Genomic DNA, 26,991 nt, shown 5'->3' with positions numbered 1-26,991 from the left:
CCCCCATGTGCATAAGTTATGATGTATTTTATTCATTTTAGAAATCACTGGTGTCATGCAGAGTTTTTTTGCTGGAGGATGAAGGTGGTCTTTGTCCATTTCTAGTGATCCTCTCAGCATGGGCATATTGGGACTTTAGCAGAGCAGAGGATGCATGCTGGTTAGGACAAGAAACAACACAACACTGACTCTGTGTACTGAGGCCCAGATCTGTGGAACTGATAACAGGGTAGATCTGCTCTTCACCAAGCTCAGGAATCTCTGTTTTCATTGAGCAAAAGCTGGTCGAATACAAATCCTTCCATTACCGCTGAGGTTTCCATACAGCTCTGTTAAGTAGGCTGCCTCCGCCACAGCCTCTGCCACAGGCTCTGGTGATTTGAATTCAGCCTGTGTGAGTGAAGGCAACAAAACACTTTTGTGCCCTGTAATCCACAAACCACGTGTGTCGAGTGCAAAACATTATCAGGCTTCCTGCTTTCACAACTCTGCCCCTCCCGCCTCTGGGGGTTATGGTATGCATGCAACAAAACAAAACTTGTTCTAGATTCCTGCAGCCAAGATCCCTTCGCCTCTTGCTGCTCCTCGCTCCTCCCCGCCTCTTATTTCTAGGCATTGCATTATCCTAATCCACTGCTTTAGTCCTCGCTGTTCTGCTCTCACTACCCCTGTACACGTCACTCTGATCCGTCTTCTTTTGGTAGTCTTTTTAACGTCTGCTTTGAGCTAAAAAGCCAGCACATAGTTTATACCTGTCGAATTCAGATCGGTGAATCATTACAAGGTTTACTTAGTCTTTGAGCATCTATGCGAGTCGGTGAGGTTCATTCAAACCCCACTCACTGAAGGCTTAATCTGATTTAGGTAATACTTGCAAGATGGTGCATTTTCAAAAAGCTCCCTGTCTGGTCGATTTAGATGATCATGTTGCAATATAAAATAAAACCGTCTTCAGCACTGCTCATCTCAGCTCCGGTTACCGCGGAATCCACGATGTCTGCAGAATGAAGACACCAGAAGAGATGTTTTAATACGAGACATCCACCCAAGTGTGCTCTCTCCCGGTTTCCCAAGTACTCCTTTCTGTGCTCTGTATAGGGACAGCTGGAAACTTGTAGGGTTGGAAAGGAGCAGGAAAGAGTTTGGTGTTCATTTCTGTAGTACTCTGGACTAGTGTAAGTGTGATTGTTGGATAGAGTGCTCTGTGGAGGCTGACCGGCCTGAGGTCTCAGGCTTGCCTATCTTTCCCCTTCGTCCCAGCACAAGATTACCAGGATCAATAAGAAGGATTGCATGATCCATGAAGGAATGTTGAGCTGTGATTTAAAATGAAGACCCTCGTGCATGCCTGCAAATCTGAGGCCTAGGAAAGGAGATATTTTGCTGACCCTCATTGTTGCTCATTATTTCTAATTATGTAATAGATAACAATTAGGGTATTTTATTAATCATCTTGTCTGGCAATTATCTTGACATTTAGATTGTCCAATATGTGTGACTTTCACATAATGCTGTTAATTTGGACACTATTCCTTTAAACTACTCGTTTTTTATTATATATATATTTTTTAAATGTGGTCTTCCAAACGTTCCATACATACTCCCAAACATTAGTAGAACAAGTGTGGAAAAAATGAACTAAAAATTCAATAAGACATACTGGAGAAATACATATACTGTTATGCATTATTACAAATAAGGATAATTTATATTATTATTTAAGTCTATTTCCATATTTTCCATAAATATTTGAGCTGGGCGATACATCGCATATTAGCGATTTTATAATTAGGGAACATTATGTATATTGTGAAAACGACAGTATCAGCTCAGCTCTTTTTTTGCTTGTCGCATTTGTGTAAAAGTGGTAGAGCTGCACGATAATGACAAATCATAATTGCAGATTATTCCCTTGAAATTGTAATTGCGATTATTAATTACGATTATTACAATTTACATTGAATATATATATAGTATTATAATACATGTTTACACAAATATTGTTAACACACACACAAGTACTGTCCCCCTTTACTTAACATAAATTGTATGAATGACTAATAGTAAAGACTACTAATAGATAAACATTAGGACTATGCTAAAGCAATTAAATAGCAGTCCCAAACTAGTTTTTGTTAATACAATGTTGATATGAGCCACCACAGTCATTTAAAAATATAAAAAATAACACAAAGTGAAAATAAAGTGGCATTTTGGGGTTATGGAAACGACAGTTACCATGGTGAATACACAATACTAACAAGAACTGTTAATGAAACAGTTCCTGGTGAATAGAATGAAAATCATACCTGCATGCAAATCCTTCTCAGCCAACACGTGATTTATTGGTATTTTACTTTTATTTCGTGACTTAATTTACATTGTAACGACGTTGCATGCTCGTAGTTTCTTTTTAACTTTATACAGTGAAGTGATACACAGCGCGCGCCGCCGCATTTGTGCGTGCAATTGAAGAGTGCGCGCTACGAGCACAGTATAACGGCTGACAGGACAGTAAAGACCGTTTTTCTGAGGTGAAAGACTTTTTATTTCAGCGTACACTTACGTCACTGCCTGGTATGTCATATTGTGCTGGGTTTTCCGAAGTAGTCGTAATTCGCCTCTTATAACATAATTATGCTCTAAATAACACACACACGCAGAGTGGATTTTCTTTTGTAATCGCGGCTTTGAACGATTACGTAATCGTGGCATCTATAATCGTAATCGCAATTACAAATTCGATTAATTGTGCAGCCCTAATAAGTGGCATTTTATTACATTCAGAAATAATGTCCAATGCAGATAAATAATACAATCTTTACAAAAGTTAGCACTATAAACATAATTTAATTCCCCTTACTCCACAATAAATCATTTAAATTGAAATATATTCAGAACAGAAGAGGAATGAAAAATATAAATTATAGTGGCATTCATCATAAACATTTATTATAAATGCCATACCTTAACTGAAACTGTGGAAAATGCGTTATACAAATAAACTTGGACTTGTGCAGCTCTCTCATTTGGCACAAATCCCAATGTATATGCTTTGCGTATGTTTTGCGTGCTTGACATTAATGGTAATATATTATAATAATTTAAGTCGCCTTGGAAATGTTAATCAAAGCATGTTTCAGATGATTAAACAAATCCCGGAAAATACAGTATATAATTAATTTTTTTATTAGATCAGTATTTATCATATGGGTATCGGCTGATATGTTCATTTTTTATCTTATCGTTATCGGCCCAGTAAAAAAATTGGACTATATCTTAAAGCCGATAAATAATGGATTACTTCCTTCAGCTGAGACGCATTAGATGCGCACTGTTCGCCATGATGGTTTTGAATTGCTTAAATTATTGGAATCACTTAAAAAAAAAAAAGGAAAATACAGTTAAGTGCAACACAAGTCTGACATAAAGGCTATATAAAATTATAATAAGAACATTATAATTGTGTGCTTGGGACATGGATTTTAATGGTGAGACTTTTGTTTTTGTAATCAGGCGCTCAAATTATATGAAATCTTGGATTTAGATTTATCGGCCAATATATCAGTTATCGGCTTTCAAATATAAATTATTGGTTATCGGTATCAGCCAAAATTTTCTATATCGATGCATCCCTATTTTTTATGAATAATTCAGTTTGCATGTACATTTTATGTAATAAATACATTTTCAAGTGACTTTGCGTTCAAAAACATTTTAAGTGTGTATGTGTGTGTATATATTTGTATGTATGTTGATATATTGCAGTTAACCAACAGTGTTCAGTGGGCTTTGCTTCAGGTGTTGCTGAGTTAACAGGACTTCCTTTTTAGCATTGCTCAGAAACTGATATCCTGGCCTGCTATGAGCGTGTTGTTTCTGTGTGCCCACACCCTTCATTGAAGATGAACAGCAGAGTGTGACTTTGGCTTCATGCCCAGCTGGGGGAGGATTACTAGGGGTTTTCTAATGACATGCCTCAAAAGACCTGTGTGTACCTCTTGTAGACCTCAGCCAACCCCAAGATGCAAATAGATGCTGTCATATTTTGAAATGGTATTTTATGTAGGAAATAGGAAGACTTTTTTTTTTTCGACTGCTCCCACTGAGCTTTGCTCTACATCTACATCATACGCTGAGAAAGATGAGGATGATGTTAAGAAGGAAGAAGAACAACAGAACTCCTTCCTGCTGTCCTGTCAGCATGCCAAACTGTTGAAATTGCAAGCGGCTAATTGGTCCATTATACATCTGAGCGTCACGGAACATTAACTCAAGTCCTGTTGCTGTTTCCTGGGCAGCTTGTTCCTGTAACTCACAAATTTCATTTTCCAAACCACTGTGCGCCTAGGTGTGTTCTTAAAGGGATGGTTCACCCAAAAATGAAAATTAGCCCATGATTAACTCACCCTGAAGCCATTCTAGGTGTATATGACATTCTTCTTTCAGACGTATACAATCGGAGTTATATTAAAAAATGTCCTGGCTCTTCCCAGCTTGATGGGAGTGAATGGGTATATTTTTTTGGAAGTCCATCAAAGTGCATCCATCCATCCATGATAAAAGTGCTCCGCGCAGCTCTGGCGGGTTAATAAAGGCCTTCTGAAGTGAAGCGATGCATTTGTGTAAGAAAAATATCTATATTTAAAACATATTAAAAAAGGAGATATACACCTAGGATGGCTTCGGGGTGAGTAAATCATGGGCTAATTTTCATTTTTGGGTGAACTACCCCTTTAAGGCCCAGATATGCTTTAAGCAAAATCAGAGAACAAACTGGTGTGACATCATTTCAAACTAAATCAGAGCAAAACAAAGTTAATTTGGAGTTAATTTCTGGAGTTGGTATATCATACTGAGACCAGCTGTCACAAATTGATGACTAAAGCTGTAGGTGGTTCTGGTACAACCATTATCAACTCTTAAAAATGTTGAAATTTTCACACGAGTAAATAAACTTGCGACAACATCAATATTATGAATGATTAATTCTTTCCAATTAAAGCTAATCAATCATCTGATGAAATGGTTTTTATATCGCAATATATTTCAATACAATATTGTGCTGCCCTCACGCTTAGGGCAGCTTGAGGGCAGCGGCGGTACTGTCCGCACATTTTATAAGATATTTGTCAATGACGCTTAAGATCTGTTGTAGGGCTGCTCGATTATGGCATTTGCATTTTGCATTTATTAAAAAGATGTATTTCAACAGTTTTTCAATCTAAATTTGAACATTTATTGTACTTTATTAAAATAGATAATATAACAGATAATACTTCAATAAGTATTTAATAATTCCCACAGGTCTAGCACTTATAATGCGGGAAATAATTAAAAATAAAATCAATCATTTTAAAACTTTCTCCAAGACGCAATTTCACAAACTGCGTGAGTGTTCAGTGGCGCTGCGTCTTCTCTCTCTCTGTCTCTCAAAATGTGTTGGACAAGGCAAGCGTCAAAACTACATTCTCGCGTTTAGGAGTCGGGACATGATGGAATTGTCACTTGGACAATCGGGCCAGCATTGCGTCATAACTAAAGTTGATCATTTTCCCTTCTTTTTAAGTCTTATCAGTTTAAACATTCAAGCTGAGAGAGTTTATGGCTTCGGGAGGGGCGGATGTCCGAGTGTCATTCAGAACACAAGACAAAATAAGAGTGTTCTTGTAAAATAATCGTTTTTTACTCGATTGTACTATTTTGGTGATCGTTGGGAGCCAAAATTGAAATTCAATCAATTGCACAGCCCTAATCTGTTGCACACCAAATCCTCCGCCATCGGCTTGTCCGTCATCTCTCCTTACTCTTGACGTAATAAGTGACATCTGACTCCTGCTTCACTGTCCTGTGACTTTGCATCTCATGCTGTACGGAGCGGAATCGAACGCTTTTAAGTTTTAAGTTAATAATTGTAGCGTCCATTGTCCAACTGAATTAAATGGTTTTTATTTCAGTAAGAAAGCAAAATGACAATTGGGCGGTGCCGCCATGGCAAAGTAATGTAATCGGTGTAAGTCCGAACACGGTGTAACACCGACTACCTCAGCAAGCCTGTACAGAATTTCTCCATGGGAGTCAATAAAAGATTACAATAAAATTTTCTTTCAAAATACAATGTCTGTGATTACTGACATCCTGTCAAAGGATTTTCATGAGTCCCATCCGTCTGTTCTGATGTTGAATGAGACCCGCATTTCTTTAAGTCCTTATCTCTGCACATTTTACACTTTCGCTGATTGACAGGTTTATTTGACAACATTTACTATAATAACCTTTTTGTCATGAGCACATAAGTTCATCTAGAGAAATCTAATTATGAAGAAATGAACCTTTATTAACTTTCTGTACTAATGATTGTATGACTCATTTATGCTCAGCTGTTTTCATTGTCAGTTTATAGTTCTTTGATAACTTGACTGATTCTCTCTGCTCTTTGTCGTTCTCAGGGTGAATCGGTGAAATATTTCTTGGATAACTTGGATAAACTCGGAACACCGGTAAGCATGTAGCTGTATGTCATCATTCTGTCTGTGCTGATGTCACATGTTTTTTAGAGACCTGATATTTATGATTAATAGTGTTCCTAAGTAACTTAGTATGCTTTAGGGTGCCTTTTAATTTTTAGGGGTGGGGTGGGGGGTAATCGACAATCAATGCACTCATTTTAGAGTGAGTTCTGCTGAATAGCTTTAAACAGTAAAATTTGTTAATGGAGCTGACTCTTATTGAAAGTGGAAAGCACTAACAAATTTGCCAATGTGTGTAATAAACAAAAGGGCTTTTCACACTGCGCTTAACCCCAGGTTATTGTTCTGAACATGGCTTTTAACCCTGTGTAAAGGAATTTTTCATACTTGAAATTTGAAGCTAGGTTAGCACCACATTTTACCTAGTGTTATGTTACCTGCTCTGGAGCACCGGTTTTGCGGTGTTCGTCCAGGCAGAGACATTGATACAGCAAATATGCAAAAAAGGTTGTTAACCCAGGGTTTAGGAATATACAGTACAGTATTAAACAGCAGCGTATGAATACAGAGGATTAATTAACCCCTTTTAAATGATATGCAATGTAAATCATTGAACCAAGATAACCCAGGATTTCATTTACATGGGGTGTACAATGACCCAGGGTTAAATATTTTAAGTTTGAAAAGCTCTAAAGATGCATTCATGTTTGTAAATGGCAGTTTAATTTCTGTTGAAATGTGCGAGCATACGTTCCATATGGGCCTGGAAATGTATTGGATAAATATTGACAGTAGTTCCAGAATGGAAATTAGGAACCTTGTCTTATGGAGTACTTATGATGGAGTCTGTCCAGTGCATATTAAAAAAAACATCTCCGCCTTTACTTGCAGTCATTAGACTCATCCATTTCATATTGAATGATTAAGTGCAGTACAGAAACAGCTAGCATTGCTGAAGAGCTCTTTTATATTGTAAGTCAAAGCAGTCTTAGATGAATCACTTTATACGGCAGAGCAAGAAGGAAATAGTGAATGGCAAAAGCTGAAGATAGTGTCAGAAAGATGAATACCCGTCTGTTTTTTTCTCACAATGCTGTGGGCCTTAAAAGGGTTTCCCTATTCACCAGCCGGCACATACAGAGAGAAGTGAAACTAGCTCTGCTGACATCAAAGGTCACGCGTCAACCCTTTCTCATAATACTTCCTATAGCAACTTTTTCGCATAACATTTTTCCCTGAGAAAACACCAGTCTTCAGTTTACGTTATTTGAAAGATTCAGTGGAGAAGACACTGCGTGTCATGATTAAGGATGTACTAAGGGTTTTCTTGTTCACTCAGATAATCCATGTGATCACACTGATGAAGAATGATGAAATATGCTGTATGTTTTCTTAACAATCGACACTGGCCATCTGTAATAGAAAATAATCACAAGCCTACTTTCAGTAGTAATACCAAAGAATTTTTTTATTCTCTTTACCAAATTGTGCAAAAAAACGACATAAAATGAATTAATAGATTATAGAGCAGCCATCAAGACTTGCTGAATGACTCAGTTTGATGGAAAAAAAGCAGTCTTTACACTCATTTTTTAATAGGCCTACACTACTATTGTTCCATATTCAAACCATGATGGCAGCATTCAGGTACTGAATTGAGTCGATAGTGCAGAGTTTTATTTTTTTAATATCATTTAGTACTAGAACTTTTTCAGAGCCCTAGTTATTTTGATCCCTGTATTAATTCCCACTTCCTTTACATGTTATATGTGGAGTGTGTTGACGAATTAGTTTTTTGAAGATCATTTGAGACCGCAGCTGTCACGGCATCAGCGTCTGGCTTATGCACGAGGGCCCAGTGCAGTTCCCCTTGTGTCATGTGACTTGCCGCCTGCCGGTCGTGTTCTTTCTCTCTGTACTAAACGGATGTTTGTGGTTTTGTGCTCTTTCTAGATGCTGCTGACTGCAGTAAATGTGGTGATTAGTATCTCAGCTTTGACTTCAGCTGTGTTCTAGAACAAAAGATCAGATAACCGGTTTTAAATTCACGGCTTCTGAAAACAGTCACACTGGTTCATATTCTTTAAGGCACTAATGCCATGTTTATAAGAGAGACTGGAAGGACCATTCACTTGTTTCTTTATAATGCTCCTTGACGTCATGCTGTCGTTTGGTCTCGCTTCTCATGTTCGGTACACTCAATTTCTGTTCGGGGAATAAGGAAGCAGATTTGAATGCCCTCTGGTCCGGACGGCACGCCTCAGACTGGCTACTCTTCACTCGGCCACGTCACAGCAATGTGGACCCACTACTGCAATCACACCATCAACAAACAGGAAGAGGAAATGCTGCACGCTTCCGAGTGTGCTCAGAGAGGGAAATGGCCGCTTGACTCTGTTGGAAACTATGTGTTTGTTTCAGTTACATTCATCTTCCTCGGGTGGATGAAGTGTGGGAGTCCAATGTTTGGGGAGAGACAGACCTCAGCGGCCCAGAGTCATAAATATTTAGGAAGAGATAAGGAAGAAGGGATACCTTAGGCAACAAAATGCAGGCATGCAGAGTATGTGTCAGGGAGAGGTGTGTTTGGTTGAACATTAGTTTGAATCTCTCAATGGAAAAAGCAATTCATCTTCATATGACTAGAAATCCTTTTCACATGGTAAAGTAGGGGTGTGCGATATCACGATTTTGATAGTGGATGATTAAAATGTCTCTACGATCTGCTTTTGAAGAAATATCGTAGTATCATGCGACAGTGCATTCAATCAGTTGCAGTTCTGCCCCCTTCGTCCCAACATACTGTGCAATGCGACTTACATTCGCATCACAAGTTAACGAAGAGGTAGAGTTATACTCACGGGACACTGCAATTCACAAATTCATTATTTGCATGTGCTTTAAAGCATTGCCGGTTAAACATTTCATTTGCGTGCTGATGCGCTGAGATCCTAAGATGCTCTTTTCTGAGCGCATACAACCTATGCACTTAAAAGCCTGCCAAACAGCACCTGGTTACTGGACTAAGTTATCTTTCGAGTCTTATTGCGCTAATACTGTCAAGGTTTACATAAACACAGTATCTATAAAGTGAAAGCAGACATTTGAGAGAAAATTGGATACATGTCATATGCGTGTATATTAGGTGCATTAATGATTAATGAATTAATAAGAATCAATGTATAATTTTTGCAGTGAAGTCTATATAGCGTTTTATTTTTATATTTGTTCATTTAATTTCTTTCTGGTTGCTTCTGTTAAATACAACTACTGTAGCTAAAAAATAAAGCACTGTTTATTTCATTTGTATATTATGTTGTGTATATATGTGTATCTTTGTTTCTTATTTTTTAATAACAGAAAATGAGACTGATGTATGATATTTTTGTAAGCCTTTGTTTTTAAAACGGGGACTTTAGTTTCACTGTAATGCTCAGTCACTTGCAAAATAGTAAAACCAACATAAAAAAGAATCGTGATAGATTCCTGAAAAAAATGGTGATTTATAATATTTTTGTCATATCATATACGATTACATGGAAATTGCGATTAATCGTGCAGCCCTACAAATAACGCAGCTTTTCCATGGGTTCAGCATCCAGGCATGAGTACCGCCATGTTGGATGCCATATTCATTCAAGGCAGATGTCTTTGATGTTATTGTGTCTGGAATTTCAGAAATGTTTCTCAGGTTTTGTGTGCTAACACTGAGCATGGTTTCTCTTATCGACTTGCTGTCTTGCGTTTACTTTAGTGTAGAGTTTCATCTGATGCATTTTGTGTGCATTTGCCCTCACACTCTGTATTGGCCAGTGCTTCGATCCAGATTCACCTTTCTGCTAATGTTGTCCCTCACCAACCCCCAACTCTGGTATGCCAGCAATGTGGAGAATGAGCCATGGGCTTGGCCCGTAATAGTAGTTAGCTTTTTTTCCTGGTTGTCCTGTCCCCACAGTTTGAGTTTTATGTACCACTGATTTATTGGGTTTTATCTACACGTTTTTTTGGAAAACCAAAAAACCATGATGAGATCATCAAATGGAGTCCACAAGTCTGAGATCACATTCCTTTATTTTAATAAACAATGTTTGATTTACATAAATGTTAATATTACTATAGCAATTTTACCTGTAAAAAATGATCATGAATGTCTCTATTTTCTCTTTACAATTTTGTAAACTATTTGTTTCGTCACTCTCCTGAGGATAAAGTTCACATTATTGTCAGGGTCACAAATTTAAATAATTACCTAGAAATTGTGCAGAGTATTACATATTTCTTCTCATTTTATGTCAAAACTTTTATTTAGTTAAACTTAATCGTAATTTACATGTTTAAATGGAAATAAATACCCGCAGTGTAGTTTTGGACACTGCTGTATCTGTATTTCTATGAACACTATCTCTACCTCTTAAATTCTTTAATTTCTCTCTAATTAAATTAAATTCTCTTAAATTTCAGTAAAAGACATTTAAGAATTGACAGTTGCTACCGAATTGTTAAGAGAAGGCGTGTATGCAATACTATTAGGGAAAATATCAAATTGGGTTAATGTCTTTTTATTTTGAACATAATTATTTTTTCTAATAGTTTAATTTAAGACTGGAATAGACTACGCAAATTTTGCCTAGATTTTTGCCCCAATTCGCAGTCTAGTCAACACTAGTTGCCCCAAGTCAGAGCTAGTCTGCAGATTTTGGCCTGTCAGAGTTGGCAGATCTGACAGAAAAGTGCAAAAAATGTCCAGATTTTCTTTAACCACTTACAGAGTGTAAATGTACGAAAGTGTTTGACATCGAGTGTTTTAAAATATTTTCAGACTGTACACAGTTGTGTAGTGTATTACATACTTCAGATGGTATCTATCGGATGTGTGGTATGCAAACTGCTGTCGCATGATATGATTTAATAACGTATCTTCCACCATGATTCAAGTGCCTGTGCTTGGAGCTCACCAGCCTCCTTACAAGTTTAACACCGCAATCTTTTTATCATGAACATCAATAATAGAACAACATGTATTTTTTCATTATACCTGCTTGACCCTGAAGTCGAAGTCCCTTTTAAATTCTGCTTTCAATCTTCTGTTTTGTCCCTTTACGTCATCTCTGATAAATGGTTGATGGTCCCTTTCTCTCTCTATCTCTCTACAGGAGTATCTACCATCACAGCAAGACATCCTGCTGGCACGTAAGCCCACCAAGGGCATTCACGAGTACGACTTTGAGATCAAGAATGTGCCCTTCAAGATGGTGGATGTGGGCGGCCAACGGTCGGAGCGCCGCAGGTGGTTTGAGTGCTTCGACAGCGTCACCTCGATCCTGTTCCTTGTCTCGTCAAGCGAGTTCGACCAGGTGCTGATGGAGGACCGGCTGACCAACCGTCTCATGGAGTCACTAAACATCTTCGAGACCATAGTCAACAACCGCGTCTTCAGCAACGTTTCCATCATCCTCTTCCTCAACAAGACAGATTTGCTTGAGGAGAAGGTCAAAACGGTGGCCATCAAGGACTACTTCCCTGAGTACCCAGGGGAGCCGCACAGCTTGGAGGACGTGCAGAAGTTCCTGGTGGATTGTTTCCGGAACAAGCGGCGAGACCAGCAGCAGAAGCCCCTCTACCACCACTTCACCACCGCCATTAACACAGAGAACATTCGTCTGGTCTTCCGTGACGTCAAGGACACCATCTTGCATGACAACCTCAAACAGCTTATGCTGCAGTGATGTTTGTCCAGCCGTCTCCTTTCAGATCTCTCCAAAATAACCCTCTTCTGCTCAGATGTTTGTACTCCACACAGTAACCTTTCTGAATAGCTCTGACGTGCTTTTATGCGAGGAAGACGACGGCCTAGCCTAGCGGTCTGTCACGAGCACGGGGCGGCAGGTAGTTATTCTCTTAAAGAGTAGGCTTGGAGAAGAGAGTGCATTGCACTTACACTTGTCCTGCCAAGAGAAGCTGTACGTGTCATTGAGCGGCTTCCTTTCGCCGAAAGGTGCCAAACGCAATGCGTTCCTCCCTCAAAAAGTGGAAGAAAGCAGGAAGAGATTCTAGCACTGTCTTTGATCTGTTACCTTTGAGCCTTTTATTACTGACCAAATAGCGAGATGCAAATGCTGTTTTAACCTTTTAACAGGAACTATGCTCTGAGCCTTAATTTCCCCCCTCATTTTGATTGGTGTTTTTAACGTGTAGATGTCTAATCGATTGTTAAATTTTAGAATCAGTTTTTTTATATATATAGATATATATATAGATCTATGAATATATTTACAGATAAACTTAAGTTATGTTTCAAAACGTTTACACTCTGATTTTCCTCTGCTGATGGACAACGCTCACAATTCATACCACTTATACTGTACTTCTAACTTCTACTGTGGTTAGCCACGCTAGGCGAGCTGATAGATACAGTATGCATACAGCATAAACTCAGGGCTGAATGTAGACCACTTTAACTGTTCGCCTTCGGGAACATCCACTAATTGTAGCTCTCCATCAGTGGCTGGAAATCACATTTCCGTGCTGGCCTGCAGACATCCTCCTCCGCTCTGCCCTAGCTAGAGTCTGGAAGAACTTCTTTATCCATCAGGGAACCAAAAAAACGGTGTCTTTTTAATTTATTTGCTTTGTTTTAAATCCACAATCAAACTATACTGGCTTTTCGGTCAGACCCCCGCTAACAAAAGCGTCCGTATCCACAAGTGCCACGTGTTTAAGGTACCAATAATTCGAACAACTTTCCTCAAAAGGGATAGATCTTACGATGTGAACCTCGTTCTCTCAATGGTTGTGTATAGCTACTTTGTATAGTGCCATGTCCGCCCTGAATACTACCTTTGTAGTAAGTATTTGATGTAAATAGTCTGTACCTCACCCTCCTCACTCTTTTCTAACAGATGTGTAACCTACACTGAAATGTAAAGCTGTATTTGCCACTGTACCCACAAATCCAGAGATACTGACTCCCTGCCCGCAGTTCGCCCCGTTCAAGGCTGCTCCTTTGGCTGCTTCATCTCAGCTTTTGTGCTGAATGATGCCTGTATATGTCGTCTATGCATTCCGATGGCTGTAGACCGGCACAGCAGTAGAGGACTCTTTGTCTGGTGTCGAATTCTGCCTTACGCCCCTGGCTTAAGTCCCGGGAGGCTCGTGAAAAGCAAGTATTACGTCTTCACGATCCACTGACAGTGTCCTGTGTCTTCTAGTGCCATTCACTGCCCCCCGATGCCAGCAAACTGGGCATTGCGGAGCTTTTGTTGTCGTCTTAGTATCCGACTTTCACTTAAACTCAACATGTTCCAAGCACAAGATTTTGACTGATTCGAATGAGTTTGTGTCATTTGAGAATGCTGAATAAGCTCTAGTATTTGCTGCCTATTTGTTGCTGTTCTAGCATGCCGTGTCTTAAAACGTTGTATTATCTGCCTTTGAACTAGCAAGTGTTATGCACTTTGCAAAACACAGAGGAATGGCTGAGGACGTTTGAGTCCTACGACTTCCTGCGTGCGAGAGCCCTGAGGGTGAACCCAAGTGCTTTCGCAAATGATATCACTGTCTGGTGTAGCTTTGACAGATATGACAGGCGCAGGACAAAAGCCGTCACTCACTGACAAGCACAATGCCTCTATTGGAGCGCATCGGTTTCTGTCGTCTCCTAACGGTTGACACGTTTAAAGGAAGGGCGACGCTGCAGATAGATACACTACTTTAGCTGTATTCCTCCGTACACTGTGATGTGTGAGAGAGATGAACGTTTTCTCTGCTTTTCCTGTAAGAATTGTCTTTCTCACTGTAGCTTTTCTCCTAAACGTTATTCTGATCAGAGGTGGTTGATTTGCCCTTTTCAGTTTTGCCCAGATAATCAAGTTTGATTATAATTATGCAAGACTTATGCCTGCCACAAATGATTCTTAGTGCCTCCAGTTTGATGCCTCAGACATTTTTGGTCCTTTTTTGTACTTAGGTTTTTTTAATTTTGATTGTGGATGCTTATGAGTCCTCATCAAAATAATTCATTCTAAAGATTAAGACTTGTGCTCATTACTGAATATAGACCTGCTTTTCATTGTACAGTCTAACCTATGCTTTCTCATTCTTCATCATTGACTCAATAAAATCATTTTACAAAAACTGTCATTGAATGTATTTTTTTTATTTATTTTGTTTTTGGGTCAGAATAACTACGTTTGAGCAATTCTGTAGCTTGTTTTAATTTCTACAAATATTTCTTAAATCGGTGAAAGTGCAATTCCACTTTGTGAACACTAGGTTGTGATGTTATACCAAATGTAGCCATGGTTTCAGTCAGTTCTACTTCATTTAAAATGCATGACTTTACAAACTATAAAATAAAGATTTTTTTTTACACTCGTAATATAACTACAATTGTATTTATATCATTGATTTTCACACTGTTCTTAAAAGAATGTTTCAGATTTTATATAAATAAGCTTAATTAATATTAAATCTAAAACATCCTTTTAAGAACATGCAGCATGAAAAATCATAATATAGCCTAATTAGAAATTTGTCATGTTATTACTACATAAAATAATTTGTGCAGAAACAAAGATTGTGCACCCTAATGGACTATTAGTCTGTGGTGCAAGGCATTCCAGAGGATTAAAAATGGAAATTTTGAAATGCATTTCAAATGTTCAATTTTATTTTTATCTGCAATTAGTGCCAATTCATGACCAATATAATGCAGACAAACTAAAAACAAATGTGTCTGTGCTTTACATTTCAAATGTTCAGACAAATATTCAAGTAGACAGCCAGCAGTGTAGCTACTACATCAACACAATAGTTTGACAGTAACCTAGCTTTAAACGATGTATTGCTTTTAGCTTGGGACTGTTTCCACACATACTACAGGCACTGCTGTTGCCACCTCACTGCACTCCTCCACAGAGCGAGGTTATTCCAACTGCATGTGCTGCTGCTGTGCTTATCGTCTTCCGCAGCAGAGCAAGATGACTCAGCTCTTTGTCTAGTGTCATGTGACTGCTTCAAGGCCACTGTGCTGATGTGGTGTTTCCCAATAAGGTTAAACCGGTGTAGTAGCAATCAAACAAAAGTGACTGAGCAGGACTCCATTATACAGGTTTCCAGAGTCATTTCCAGCTCTGGAGAAGTATGGAAAAACTTCCAGACTACTGTCCCTATAAAGTTTTCTAAAATATATAATTAAGAATTTCAAGCAGAGTGTTTTCCTGGCAAAAGTTTAGTAATGCTTTAGTGATTGCCGAGCACAAATGAATACATTCAAGGTGCATATTTTCACATCGAATGCGCGTGTGCCACTCGAACCAGCAACAGATAAAGCAGCAAAGAATCATCTAAATCAGACTTTACTTGGCCGTTTGGTTTGATTCAACATCAAAACACGATTATAGCATCAAACTAATGTGTCAGAGGTGAATACATGCAGGTTATAAAGCGTTTGAGGTTTCTTTTCACCTTGTAAACGCATGTCATCACTTTGAGAAAGCCAATGGAAAAAAAAGAAGACAAGAATATTTACAGGTGACTACTATATACCAAAAATAATGCTGTATAACCAATTTGTGATAATTTATGGTCTGAAAAATCTACAGAAAGGTTTGTAAGTGTGAGTCTGGAAAAGTATGGAATGGAAAATACTAATTAGAAAAATCATTGTGTTTATTATCCATTAAACAAACTGTCATTGCAATATTCAGAAGTGCAGCATCTCACAGGCAGCAATCTGCATTACATTAAAAAAAGATTTAAACAAATCAAAAATAAAAGGCACACAACATGTGCCTCATCAAAAGTACAAAACCCAAATAAACAGAGTTTAAATACATGTACAAATTAAGTTTACATAACATAAGAGGTACAAAAGAGTTGAAGTCATTAAGTGCATTTAATGTGCAGCGTAAAGTCCAGTTTCAGAGAGTAAAAGTCCTCGGTATTTTGTTCCAATCACCTAGATTTGCGAATTAGCACAGTTTTACAACCAGGATTTAGAACTAATTACTGAGATCAGCTGGCTGAATTCATGGGTGGAATCAACATATGGCAGGACTTTTACTTTCTGACCCCTGGACTTTACACCTCTGCTTATCTCGTATTCTAGAATATATTTAATTATTTCTGCATTTAAATTCACTCAATTTTTTGAGTCCAGATACTCATCCAGTGTTTTATGTGTTTGGGGTCAGTTCTCACAGAACACACTCCACTGAGATACTCGTTACGGATGTCTCCGAGCTGCATTGATTTTATCTGTTTACGTGTCTTTTTCATTCTTCAGTGCCGCATCTTGTTTGGCTTTGTTTTTTGCGTTCCACTATGCTGCTTTTAAAGTCGACAAGAGAAAGAAGTTGTGATAGTGTTTTCTTCAATACTGTGATGTATATTCGAGTGAAACGGCATCCTGAACAAGAAAAAATGTAGGGCGGGACTTAATTTGGTCATGAATTGATTGGATCGTTGTGATGTCATGTGAGTGACAGGTTGCCCCGCCCTCGTGTCAGTAAAACATGTCATCAGAGAAGAGAAGAGATGATTCGATCAAAGATTATCACAAAGATAATTATAATACTGCAATATTCCAATAAAAATGATTTGCCAATCACCATGAAATGGTGGCTTTAACTAGACCGACATTGTCTTCAGCGTCTCATGTAAATTACGCATCTCGAGAGACACCGAATCTCATGCTTTTAAACGCAAGAACACGTTCTATGTGAACAGCCCCTTTAATTTCCCGCTTCAAGTCACAAGCTCTTGATTCCGCAGAATTCTTGGACAAGGCACAGACTCCAAATTACAGCGGTAACATGACTTTCTTTCACCATAACTTACAATAAACTCTTGAATGTGTTTCTAAGTAGACAGCATCTCTGAGCAGGAATTCAGAGGCCTTTGACATTTGTCAGCATAATTCATCCCTCATTCAACATGTTCTGACCGATGATGAGTTACTTTTGATGGAAGACTTGCATCTGAAGCAGGTTACATCACAATCTGCATCATCTATAATAGTGAATGTTTGGGAATAAGTGGTGCAAATCATCAAAGCTGCATTAAACAAGAGACCCAAGTAAGCAAATGATGTATAACCCTGAAAACACTAGACAGCTTCGTACCTGTCTCACCTTTAACTTTGAATGAGGTTTATTCAACATAATGCAATATAAATACGCATCATGGCCTCACTGTAAGCAGCAAAACAGCCTGAGGTTTTATTCTTCAGATGTTAAAGCTGAGAACTGAGCGTTGTGCTGATTTTTGGTCGATATAATTATGAAATAAATAGTCGGCTTCGCACTTAGCAGACTTTGGTAATTGAGAGTTATAGAATTGAACGCTTGATAGGTTTAATTCTTGCCCTGTCTAAAAGTGTGTGGAGACAAAAGTGTGTGGAGACAATGTAGTATGCGTACTTCCACAGTATGAATGGAAAGGAGCCTTGTTCCCCGTTTCAATAAATAATAACGAGTAACACAAAAAATCTAAACTTGTTTGGGGGGTTATGATTGGATGTTCAGCAGAAGTGCAATGAAAAGTGATTAAACATTTGATTTGGGACTGTTACACCCTGTTTGAACAGGGTTTTTGTGTATTGCAACCTTTGGGACGACATTCAAGTGGAGGATAAGGAGCATGTTTACTCTTGAGGTGAGGCGGTATTCATACTGGCCAAGGTTTGCCTTTCGCAGGACTGTTGTCTGTCTCCATGTCCATTTCTACAAAGTCAGCAGTGCCATCATCACTTCCCTGTGAGGTAGAGTATCTGTCTGGTGTTTGCTGGTCATTTCTCCTCCTCCCAAGGGAGAATCTGGATTTGGCTGGACGCACCAGTCCAAGAAACAGAGCCCCTACTCCCATCCCAGCCGCGCAGGAGTAAAAGGCTGATCCGTAATTGTTAGTCGTGTCTACCAGAAAACCTGAAACGCCAAGATTAACATAAATGTGTGGTGGAGGCAAATTGAAAACTTTGTAAACAAAATCCTAGTTTATTCTAGTTCAGGGGGCCGAAGAGGTTTATAGGGTGCCACTGACAAATCTGAAAGAAAAACATTTTACAAAATGTATTTTTTTAGGGCTATCAAGGTTAACGTGCACTATTATTATTTCTTTTCACATTCACCAAATTGTGAAAATATTTCCAAAGACTGGTGTAGTGTTAATCTTTTAACAATTTGCTTTTTACATTAGTACAATGACCATGTAAAATCTTTCATGTTATCAATCTAAAATTGAATTGAGTAAACAATTTAATAAATTAACAATAATTTGGATACCTCTTATCTAAATATCTAGCTGCTGTTATATTTTAGTAAGGGGTCCCCTCATATTTTCATCTATTTTACAAACCCCTGTTCTGTTTGCTAGTTGACAAAAGCTGTTTTTACCTCCTAGAGGTGGACCGGCCAGTCCTGCAAGGCTCTGGATCCAGACATAGACACCAACAGCTGATGACATCCTCTGGATGCCAATCACGTCATCTTCAGCCAGCATGGGGATGTGGCTCGAGGCCACGGTGCCCAGCAGGAAGCCATAGAAACAGGAGCAGGACATGAGCCCCCAGAACTCAGTGACAAAGGTGAAGATGACCAGCACCGGACACAGCAGCACTGTGCAAATCAGCAGAATGTAGATCTTGCGAACGGGACTGCAATTGAGGACCCAACCCATGGAGAGACGACCTAGAATCTCAGCCACGGCCATGGCCGAGAGCATGTAGGTGGCGCGGTCACGTGACACGCCTCGGCTCACGCTCAGCTCAATGATGTAGAGCTGCGGAGCGAAGAAGCCCAGTGTGGCGAACAGGCCAAACAGTGCGTAGCAGTTGAAGCTGGCGTCCTTGAGCACGGAGAAGTCCAACAGCTTGGGCCTGGAGACCCTTGAGGTCTCAGGTAGCACTGGTAGCTCGTCTTCAATGTTTTCTCCTTCCTCTTTTTTCCTAAGTGCTTCTTTTTCTGCAGAGTCCCGTTCTGTCGATTCCAGGCCAGACAGGTTGATCTGAGAGGAGGTGACGGACTGGACCCCTGAGTCCACAGAGCCAATAGAGGTGTGTGTGAATTCGTTCTCCAGGTCATATTTGGATTCAGGTTCTTTAAGGGGGGATGTGGAACCCTCTGGTGTGGCAGGTTCGGGTTTAATGACTATTGGCTTCAGCAGAGCCCCACAGACAATGATTGAGGCCTGCATAACCCCAATCATGATCAAGCAGTAACGCCAGCCGATCTGCTCCTTCAGCGCATTCAGAGCTGCAGCATGAATTCAAATAAAGACAAGTTTTTCAACAGGTCTAAAAAACATTGGGCTTTCTGTGAAAAAGAATCTAAACTCTTTTAAGACTATTCAAATTCATTTGACTTCCAAATAGGCTTTTATCATGTTATATACATGCTTGGCTAATCTGTAACATTCAAAAGAAGTTTGCAAGTGCTTGTAAAAGTTGCCTGTGCCTAAACATTAATATTCTGTCATTATTTTCTCACCCTCATGTCACCCATGTATGACCTTTTTTCTTCTGTGGAACATAGAAGATATTTTGAAAAATGTCTATTTTTTTTGTCCATACAACATAAGTCTAATATTCCAATATCCAACAGCTGAAACATTTGTCAAAATATCTTCTTTTTGTGTTCTGCAGAAAAAAGACATTCATATGAAAAACACGAGGGTGAGAAAATGATAACACAATTTCTATTTTGTGTGAACTACCCAGACGAATCTGCTGCACAACCCTGTCGATCATATACCTGGCGCGAAGGTAAGCAGGGAGAAGCATTCTCCAGTGGAGGCTATGGATGTGACGAGGGAGCGGCGCTTGCTGAAGTACTGCGACAGGATGGTGACTGTAGGCAGGAAGGTAAGGCAGTAGCCCAGGCCTGTAAATAAATAGCAAAGAGGGAGATGACAGCCACTGGTCTCTTCAACACAAGGGGCTCAGGTGCGCAAAGAACCAGGCCACTCTCTTCCGTGGGACAAACTTGACAAAGGGCTGAAAGAAAACTGTATTTAAAAGAGACAAAAAAAGAGACAAGGAGAAGATCGGCAAGGTTAGGATCAACTATTAGTAACGGGAAGGGAGTGTTTTGAATTTTTGGGAAAGCTAGCAGTGCGTCTTTACAAAAATCTAGAAAAACAAAAGGAGGTCACACTTTAGTTTAGGTACTAATTCTCACTATTATCTAACTATTAACTACGACTTTTGCCACAATAAAATCATAATTACTGCTTATTAATAGTTAGTAAGGTAGTTGAATATGGTCATGCAGAATAAGGCATTCATATGTTCTTTAAAAGTACTAATAAACAGCCGATATCCTAGTTAATAGTGAGAATTTAACCCTAAACTAAAGTGTTACCCAAAAGGATTATGTGGTCATAATTTGAATTTTGTTTATAGAAAACATCAGCCCTTTGGAACAATAAATGAAAGGGGGACATGTGGACTGATCAGCTAGAGTGTGAATATGTTATTTAGTAAAAATGAAATATTCGAACATATTGGCCTGGTTTCATAGACAATGGCTTACATTAAGCCAGGATTAGACTTCAGTTCAGTTAAGACATTTAAGTAAACATGCCTTGGGGAAAACACTGACATAATTTAAGATATATCAGGGCACGTTTCTTTCAGTTAAAACAGTTTTAACTCTAATAAAATGCAATGTTATATTGGGGTGTGCTTGAACCTCATTAACGTCAATTTTTGTGTGTTACCGCATGAATGTCAATGCATGAAAACACTCCACACAAAAACCACTATATAAATTCATCATGTTATATAAGGGTGTGTGTTACATAAGTGTGTGGATTGATGCCGGGATGGGGACCTAGTAATATTGCCGGAACGCGCCCAGTGTGAACAAAAGCCAGGACCAATGCCGTAAGGGGTGTGTCGTAGTGATGACGCACGTGCCATCACACGGGCCTTTCTACAACCTATGCTACAGCATATGGGGAACGAGCCACTCGGCAAACCCAGTGGCGCTACTGGGGAGTATGGGCTCGTCCTCATGTAGAAATGACGAAGTTATCAGCAACTGACATCTGACAGGAGTTATCACATCCTGACGTCACGTGTCTTTACGGGATGTGTGTGAACGCACTCACAGATTCCGGAAAATCACTGGCAGTATGAACGAACCAAAATCAAACTATCCCGGTACACATTATCCGTGTATTTTCCAGAATCTCTGTGTGAAAGGGGCTTAAAGGTGTCAGGGATAACAAGTCATATACCAGACAGCACTGCTTGAATTCCCTATCTGTGTCTTTGAAAAAAAAACATCATGTTTGCTAGGGAAATACAGTAATACAGTAATAAAATTACAAAAATCAACCTGGGTAAATGACAGAAAACATAGCTTAAATTTTTTGTGATATTACAGAAAATACTGTTCAAAAGTTTGGGGTTGGTACCATTTATTAATGTTTTTAAAAGAACCCTCTTATTCTCCCCAAGACTGAATTTATTTTATAAAAAAATACAGTAATACTGTAAAATATTATCACACTTTACAATAACTGTTTTCTATTTAAATATATTTGCTAATTTAATTCATTCTTGTGATAGCAAAGCTGAATTTTCAGCAGCCATTACTCTTCAAACAAAAATAATTAAATAATTAAATTACAAATGCTATGTATGGAAAATATGTCTCTTCTTTAAAATAAAAATGAAACATAATCAGTTTTCACAATGTCATGCCACGCCACCCTGAGGAAAAAAAATTCAGTAATGCCGCACTGGCAATAAAATAACGCAATGCAAAATTTCTTAAAAAACTGAATAAATTCACCTTCATTTACTTTACATATTTTGTTATGGAACAATTAAGGTCCCAAAATATGTATCGCACATATACACTCACACAGAAGGTGGATTTACCTGCAACGACTCCCATGGTGATGTACATCTCAGTTATGGTTTTGGTGAAGGCCGTTGTGATTGTGCCCAGGCTAATCAGGAACCCACCGAGCATGACGACAGGTTGATTGCCAAAGCGGTTGCTCATCACTGTGGAAAGAGGAGCTGTGGGAAAGAAAGTTTGAGAAGGTTTGAGAAACAACACAGTGGATCTATGCACTTCCTTAAATTATCCATTTATGGTGGTGTCATTTTTACAGCAAGGGAATAAGACATTATCACTAGCAGCCGCAGGTTTTGCTTTGGTTCACTCTCAGACTGCTTCTGTTTGAACAAGAATGATCTTTTGAAGCCCTTTCAGCTGGAAAAAATGTGAATCTGTCCACTGAGTCAGGAAATGGTGGCACTGCCTGCTTTGTCACTGGGCAAAGTGAGCGAATCTCTTGTCAGCCATCACAACAGCCGGCATTCCTTTCACAGCACAGTTCAGCTCGCTCTCAGCGCAAATGCCAAGATGAAAAGATTTGCTTGGAAGTCAGGATCTGTCACACTGAAAGACCACAATATCTGATATTTTTTAAAGGGACAGTTCACCTAATTATGAAAAGTCTGTCATTATTTACTCACCATTATGTCGTTTTAAACCTGTATGACTTTATTTGTTCTACTTTTGGAGTACAGTGACATCCATGATTGTGACAAAAAAACATTGAGACAATTCTCAAAATATCTTCTTTTGGAACGACAGGGTGAGTAAATGATTACAGAATTTTCATTTTTGAGTGAACTATCCCTTTAAGGCCTGAGAGAAATACAAGGAAATCACAGATCTGATGACACAGCTTGTTTCTTAATTTCAGTTTGTACCCACCTCTTTTGAGATATGCCTGGTATTTTTATAATGACCTATTTTTCCCTCAACTTCCCTAAACTAAAACTGAGTTGTGCATCTGATGTAGCCTCTAAGTTGTGGTCGCTGTAGAATAAGACCTGCATTGATGGTGAAACAAACTTAAACATAGTACACAATGGCTCCTACTGATCTCTCAATGAGAGTTGAAGCAAAACTGAGCAATGGAAAACTGTATCTCCTTGTATTATCATATTATCATAAAATCTTCTAGTATATACATTTAATTGAATACCTTAATGCATTAAGGTATTTTTCACTGGTAAAGCTTATTTTGTGTAAACACCATTTGTATTGTGTAAACAAACACTGTGAGGTACAACCAGTGCTATCGTACTGTATCTTTAAATGTCTAAACTGAATTACCTGTGAAGGCCATGACAAAGACACAGATGGAGACGACCCAAGATACTCTGCTGTTGGTTTCATTAAAGTCTCTCATGAGGTCCTGGAGGAAAATCCCAAAAATCTTGATGATGCCATAAGTGAAAACCTCCACGAAGAAGAAGGTCACCGCCACCATCCAGCCCCAGCCTCCATCTGGCACCTCAGGGTACACATTAGGGCTCGTGCAGCCCTTCAGGGCTGACATCAATCCTGTCATGATGGACACTGACGTTTCTATAAATGTAAGCAATGTGACAGTACAGAGAGTTTTAGATGGGATGAATTTCCACACTGGCTCTGATGGTGTCACCTTGTCAAATTAACAGCAGGCTTTGTTTTCAAGCTTGTCTTTAATCTGCCTTGTCTGCTGGATTATTTTACCTTTCAAGGTGCTACAAATCCATATGCATAAAATCCTTGTTATGTAACCACTGTTGGGATATTATAGAAAAAAGGGAGTGCCAGAGTCAAGCAACATTTTACTCTTTCATATATATATATATATGAAAGAATAATCGCATCTAACAAAAGTTTGTTTATATAATATGTGTATACATATTATTATATATATATAAGTGTGTGTGCATGTCTGTGTATACATATATATCCACAGTAGTCAACATTTGAAGTGGATCAAAACCTATATGTAAGAAAGAATATTTAATTTTATATATATAATAGCGCTATGCCTCCATTGCACTATTATTGGATATGATAGGTAAGGGTGAATCCGACCAATCGTGGAACAGCTGTGTCATCATCAGAGCTCGTGCAGCCCCTCTTGAGAAGCAGCGCCGGCTGAGTCAACCGTCTGCTCTCAAATCGCTCTCGCGGTACTTTGATGCCATACGTCACAGTGACATGGCGTCAGCGCTGTCTCAAGTCAGTCAAAATTTCTAACCGGCATGCAATGCTTCAAGTCTGCTGCCGATCGGTCTGCACAGCGCTGCATGAAGTCAAGTGGTGCTCACTGCAGAGCCAAATGACATCCAGCTCCACCTCTCTGGACTTCAAATGGGTAGAGCGATAGAGTTATGGGTAAGGTTAGGGTGTGGTTGGAAATTCTAGCTCCATCCATTATGCCAAAATTACATCCAGAGAGCGGGATCTGGATTTCATGATTCACCCATGGCTCTGCCGTGTGTAGCCTCTCCATGAAGTCGAAAAAGCCTATCGACGACGTTAATGGGAAGGTTAATGAAAAAGTAAGTAAGCAACTCAGCCACTTATATATCACTGCTTTATGTCAAAATCAAACTTGAAAACATGATGAATGTGTTTTTTTGCTTTTTACTGTGAGCAATCAGCTTGGGGAAATTAAAGGTACATCTTCGTGTCTGTGACCTTGTGAACAAGCTTGATGACTGATGAAAATAAGCTGACTATTTAAAAAAAGAAGCTGAACTTCAGTTCACAAATGATATATCATATACAATTGTAACAGGCTTTAGTGATTATTTTGGAATAAATTAAAAATAGATAAAAACAATAATTTGGTGACATTTATACTTGTTTTTTTTTAATGAATAGAACATTACATAGTGTAAAATACAAAACAGAATTGTATTTAGTCTCTCTTTTTTATGTAAAGTTTATTAAACCAGGAAAATTAAGTGTAACACTTACATTTACATTTGATGGATGAATGACGGATAAGGATTTAAAATGTGGAAAAAAAATAAAACTGGCAAAAAATTCAAATTTTAGGACTTTATATACTTATTAGAGTGTTGTGTATGTAATGCAATTACATGTACACATTTCAAGAATGTAATTAACCTTTTTTTTTTGTTGAATCAGATCTTTTTCCCAATGAAAATGTCATTCCTGGGTAACGTAATGAATTTTTAAATTAATTACATTGCTACCATTGTTGGCATATACAAATGTACTGATATCCATAATTGGAGCTCTACAAACAATTAGTGCTCGGAAAACTACATTTTAATCACGATTAATATAATCAATTTGGGATTTCATATAGACATGGGCTCATTTTTGGCTGCTGATAACTCAAAATTCAGAACCAAATTTAAAAAAAAAAGCTGGGAAATGTTTAAAAATGTTTTCCAATAAAGTAAATAAGACTTGTTTTATCCTTAACTCAACAAAAAAACTGAATTGTGTAATCTAACACACAAATACGGTTTAATTAATTTCCAAAAGGACACATGATAATGCAACAGGGACCGAAAAGGTCAAACTATCAACATTTTAAAAGAAGCTTACTCACATTTGCACATGTTCTGGTGCTCATTCAGGGTCTTCTATCTGATACAATATTATGTCACTTGACATACCAAAATGCATTATGGTCCAAAATGGTAATTTTTGTCTGTTATCCAGGAATGACATTAGAGAAATCACAATTTGGAGACAAAAGTCTTTATGTCATAAAAATGTAAATAAACTTAGTATTATCACTATATTAGTAGGTAACGTTGAAAACATCAATAAAATTATGCCCAAGTAGATTATAAATACTTTTATTTATATTTTTTACATTTTTGGCATATTTTTGTATTCACATTTTAAGCCGGGACAGTTACCCAGAATGACATTTTGGGACTTTTGAGCTCAATAGTTCCTTCAAGATTAATTATTTATGTTGAATTCTCACATGAGTAATTAAAGAGGGGGAAGTTGAGTCATTCAATGAAGTGCATTTAAAAATGTATACATTTTTAATGTAATTAATAAGTTATGCTTGGGACACCGGAAATTGACACGCCACGTCATTGACCCATATATATATATATATTTGACATAGGCATTATTCAATTAATTGAGTCAATAAATGACCTAGCTTACTATCCTAAAATAGTACATCATGTGACGCAATAAGTAACGTTAACTTTAACTTTATCATGGCAATAGGGCATCTGTCCTTAGACGCGCAAGAAAAAACAGCATTCAAATGATATACTTTGGGTATAAATCTTATAACTTACCGAGACGTTGAAGAAACTGCGGAAAACTCGGGATGAAAACAAAAACCAACAGCTCTAAGTTAGCTGGCTTCTTTGTTAAAGTGTTAACCAGAGATCATCGTTTTTGCCCTGAGCATCCGCAGTCACTCCTGTGGAGAGCGCGAGTCGTTAATAAGTCACAACCGAGTGACATATATTTAAGTTAACTATATGGTTTCCTGGTTTATGTTCGACTACATTAACTACTTATAAATACTGATATTATACTAGATCAATTATTATCTGCCAGCTCTCTGTCTCTGTTTCCTCTCACTCACTGAAGCTTGGCAGATTTTATACCGGCTGAAGCCGGTATTCGAGCTCGTGCGCGACTGCTACTGCGACTGTACTACTGAATCGCGAACGCGCATTGCACTTGGTGAACTGGCT

General features: G+C 38.4%; 2 protein-coding genes across 2 annotated transcripts in view; one reads left to right on the top strand and one right to left on the bottom strand.

The window, feature by feature from the left end:
- gna13b (guanine nucleotide binding protein (G protein), alpha 13b) overlaps window positions 1-14,603 on the top strand; it is a 37,398-nt gene extending 22,795 nt beyond the window's left edge. Inside the window, exons 3-4 of the mRNA XM_077213084.1 lie at window positions 6,450-6,500; window positions 11,624-14,603. Of these exons, the coding sequence (XP_077069199.1) occupies window positions 6,450-6,500; window positions 11,624-12,196 (624 nt within the window). The 3' untranslated portion in view covers window positions 12,197-14,603. The remainder of the gene's footprint in view (window positions 1-6,449; window positions 6,501-11,623) is intronic.
- A 1,518-nt stretch (window positions 14,604-16,121) lies between these two features.
- Window positions 16,122-26,952, bottom strand: slc16a6b (solute carrier family 16 member 6b). The gene is made up of 6 exons (XM_077213059.1): window positions 26,584-26,952; window positions 23,612-23,866; window positions 22,357-22,500; window positions 20,219-20,347; window positions 18,863-19,720; window positions 16,122-18,394 (listed from the first exon to the last, which is right to left on the bottom strand). The coding sequence occupies exons 2-6, from the start codon at window positions 23,847-23,849 to the stop codon at window positions 18,138-18,140; spliced, it is 1,626 nt and encodes a 541-aa protein (XP_077069174.1). The 5' UTR covers window positions 23,850-23,866; window positions 26,584-26,952; the 3' UTR covers window positions 16,122-18,137.
- Between the last annotated feature and the right edge of the window lie 39 nt (window positions 26,953-26,991).

This window comes from Siphateles boraxobius, unplaced genomic scaffold (assembly GCF_051911475.1).
Source record: "Siphateles boraxobius isolate OS27281-9 unplaced genomic scaffold, OSU_SipBor_1 66, whole genome shotgun sequence".
Classification (NCBI taxonomy): Eukaryota; Metazoa; Chordata; class Actinopteri; order Cypriniformes; family Leuciscidae; genus Siphateles; species Siphateles boraxobius.
The sequence above is the reverse complement of the archived record's forward strand: the minus strand, read 5'-3'. Positions and strand labels throughout refer to the sequence as shown.

Excerpts from the sequence above, each read along its gene's own strand:
- slc16a6b (XM_077213059.1), bottom strand. The coding sequence starts at position 23,849 with ATGACAGGATTGATGTCAGCCCTGAAGGGCTGCACGAGCCCTAATGTG. Across the intron at positions 22,501-23,611 it reads CTTTGTCATGGCCTTCACAG|CTCCTCTTTCCACAGTGATG; the intron begins GTAATTCAGTTT and ends TCTTTCCCACAG. Across the intron at positions 19,721-20,218 it reads CCTGCTTACCTTCGCGCCAG|CTCTGAATGCGCTGAAGGAG; the intron begins GTATATGATCGA and ends TTCATGCTGCAG.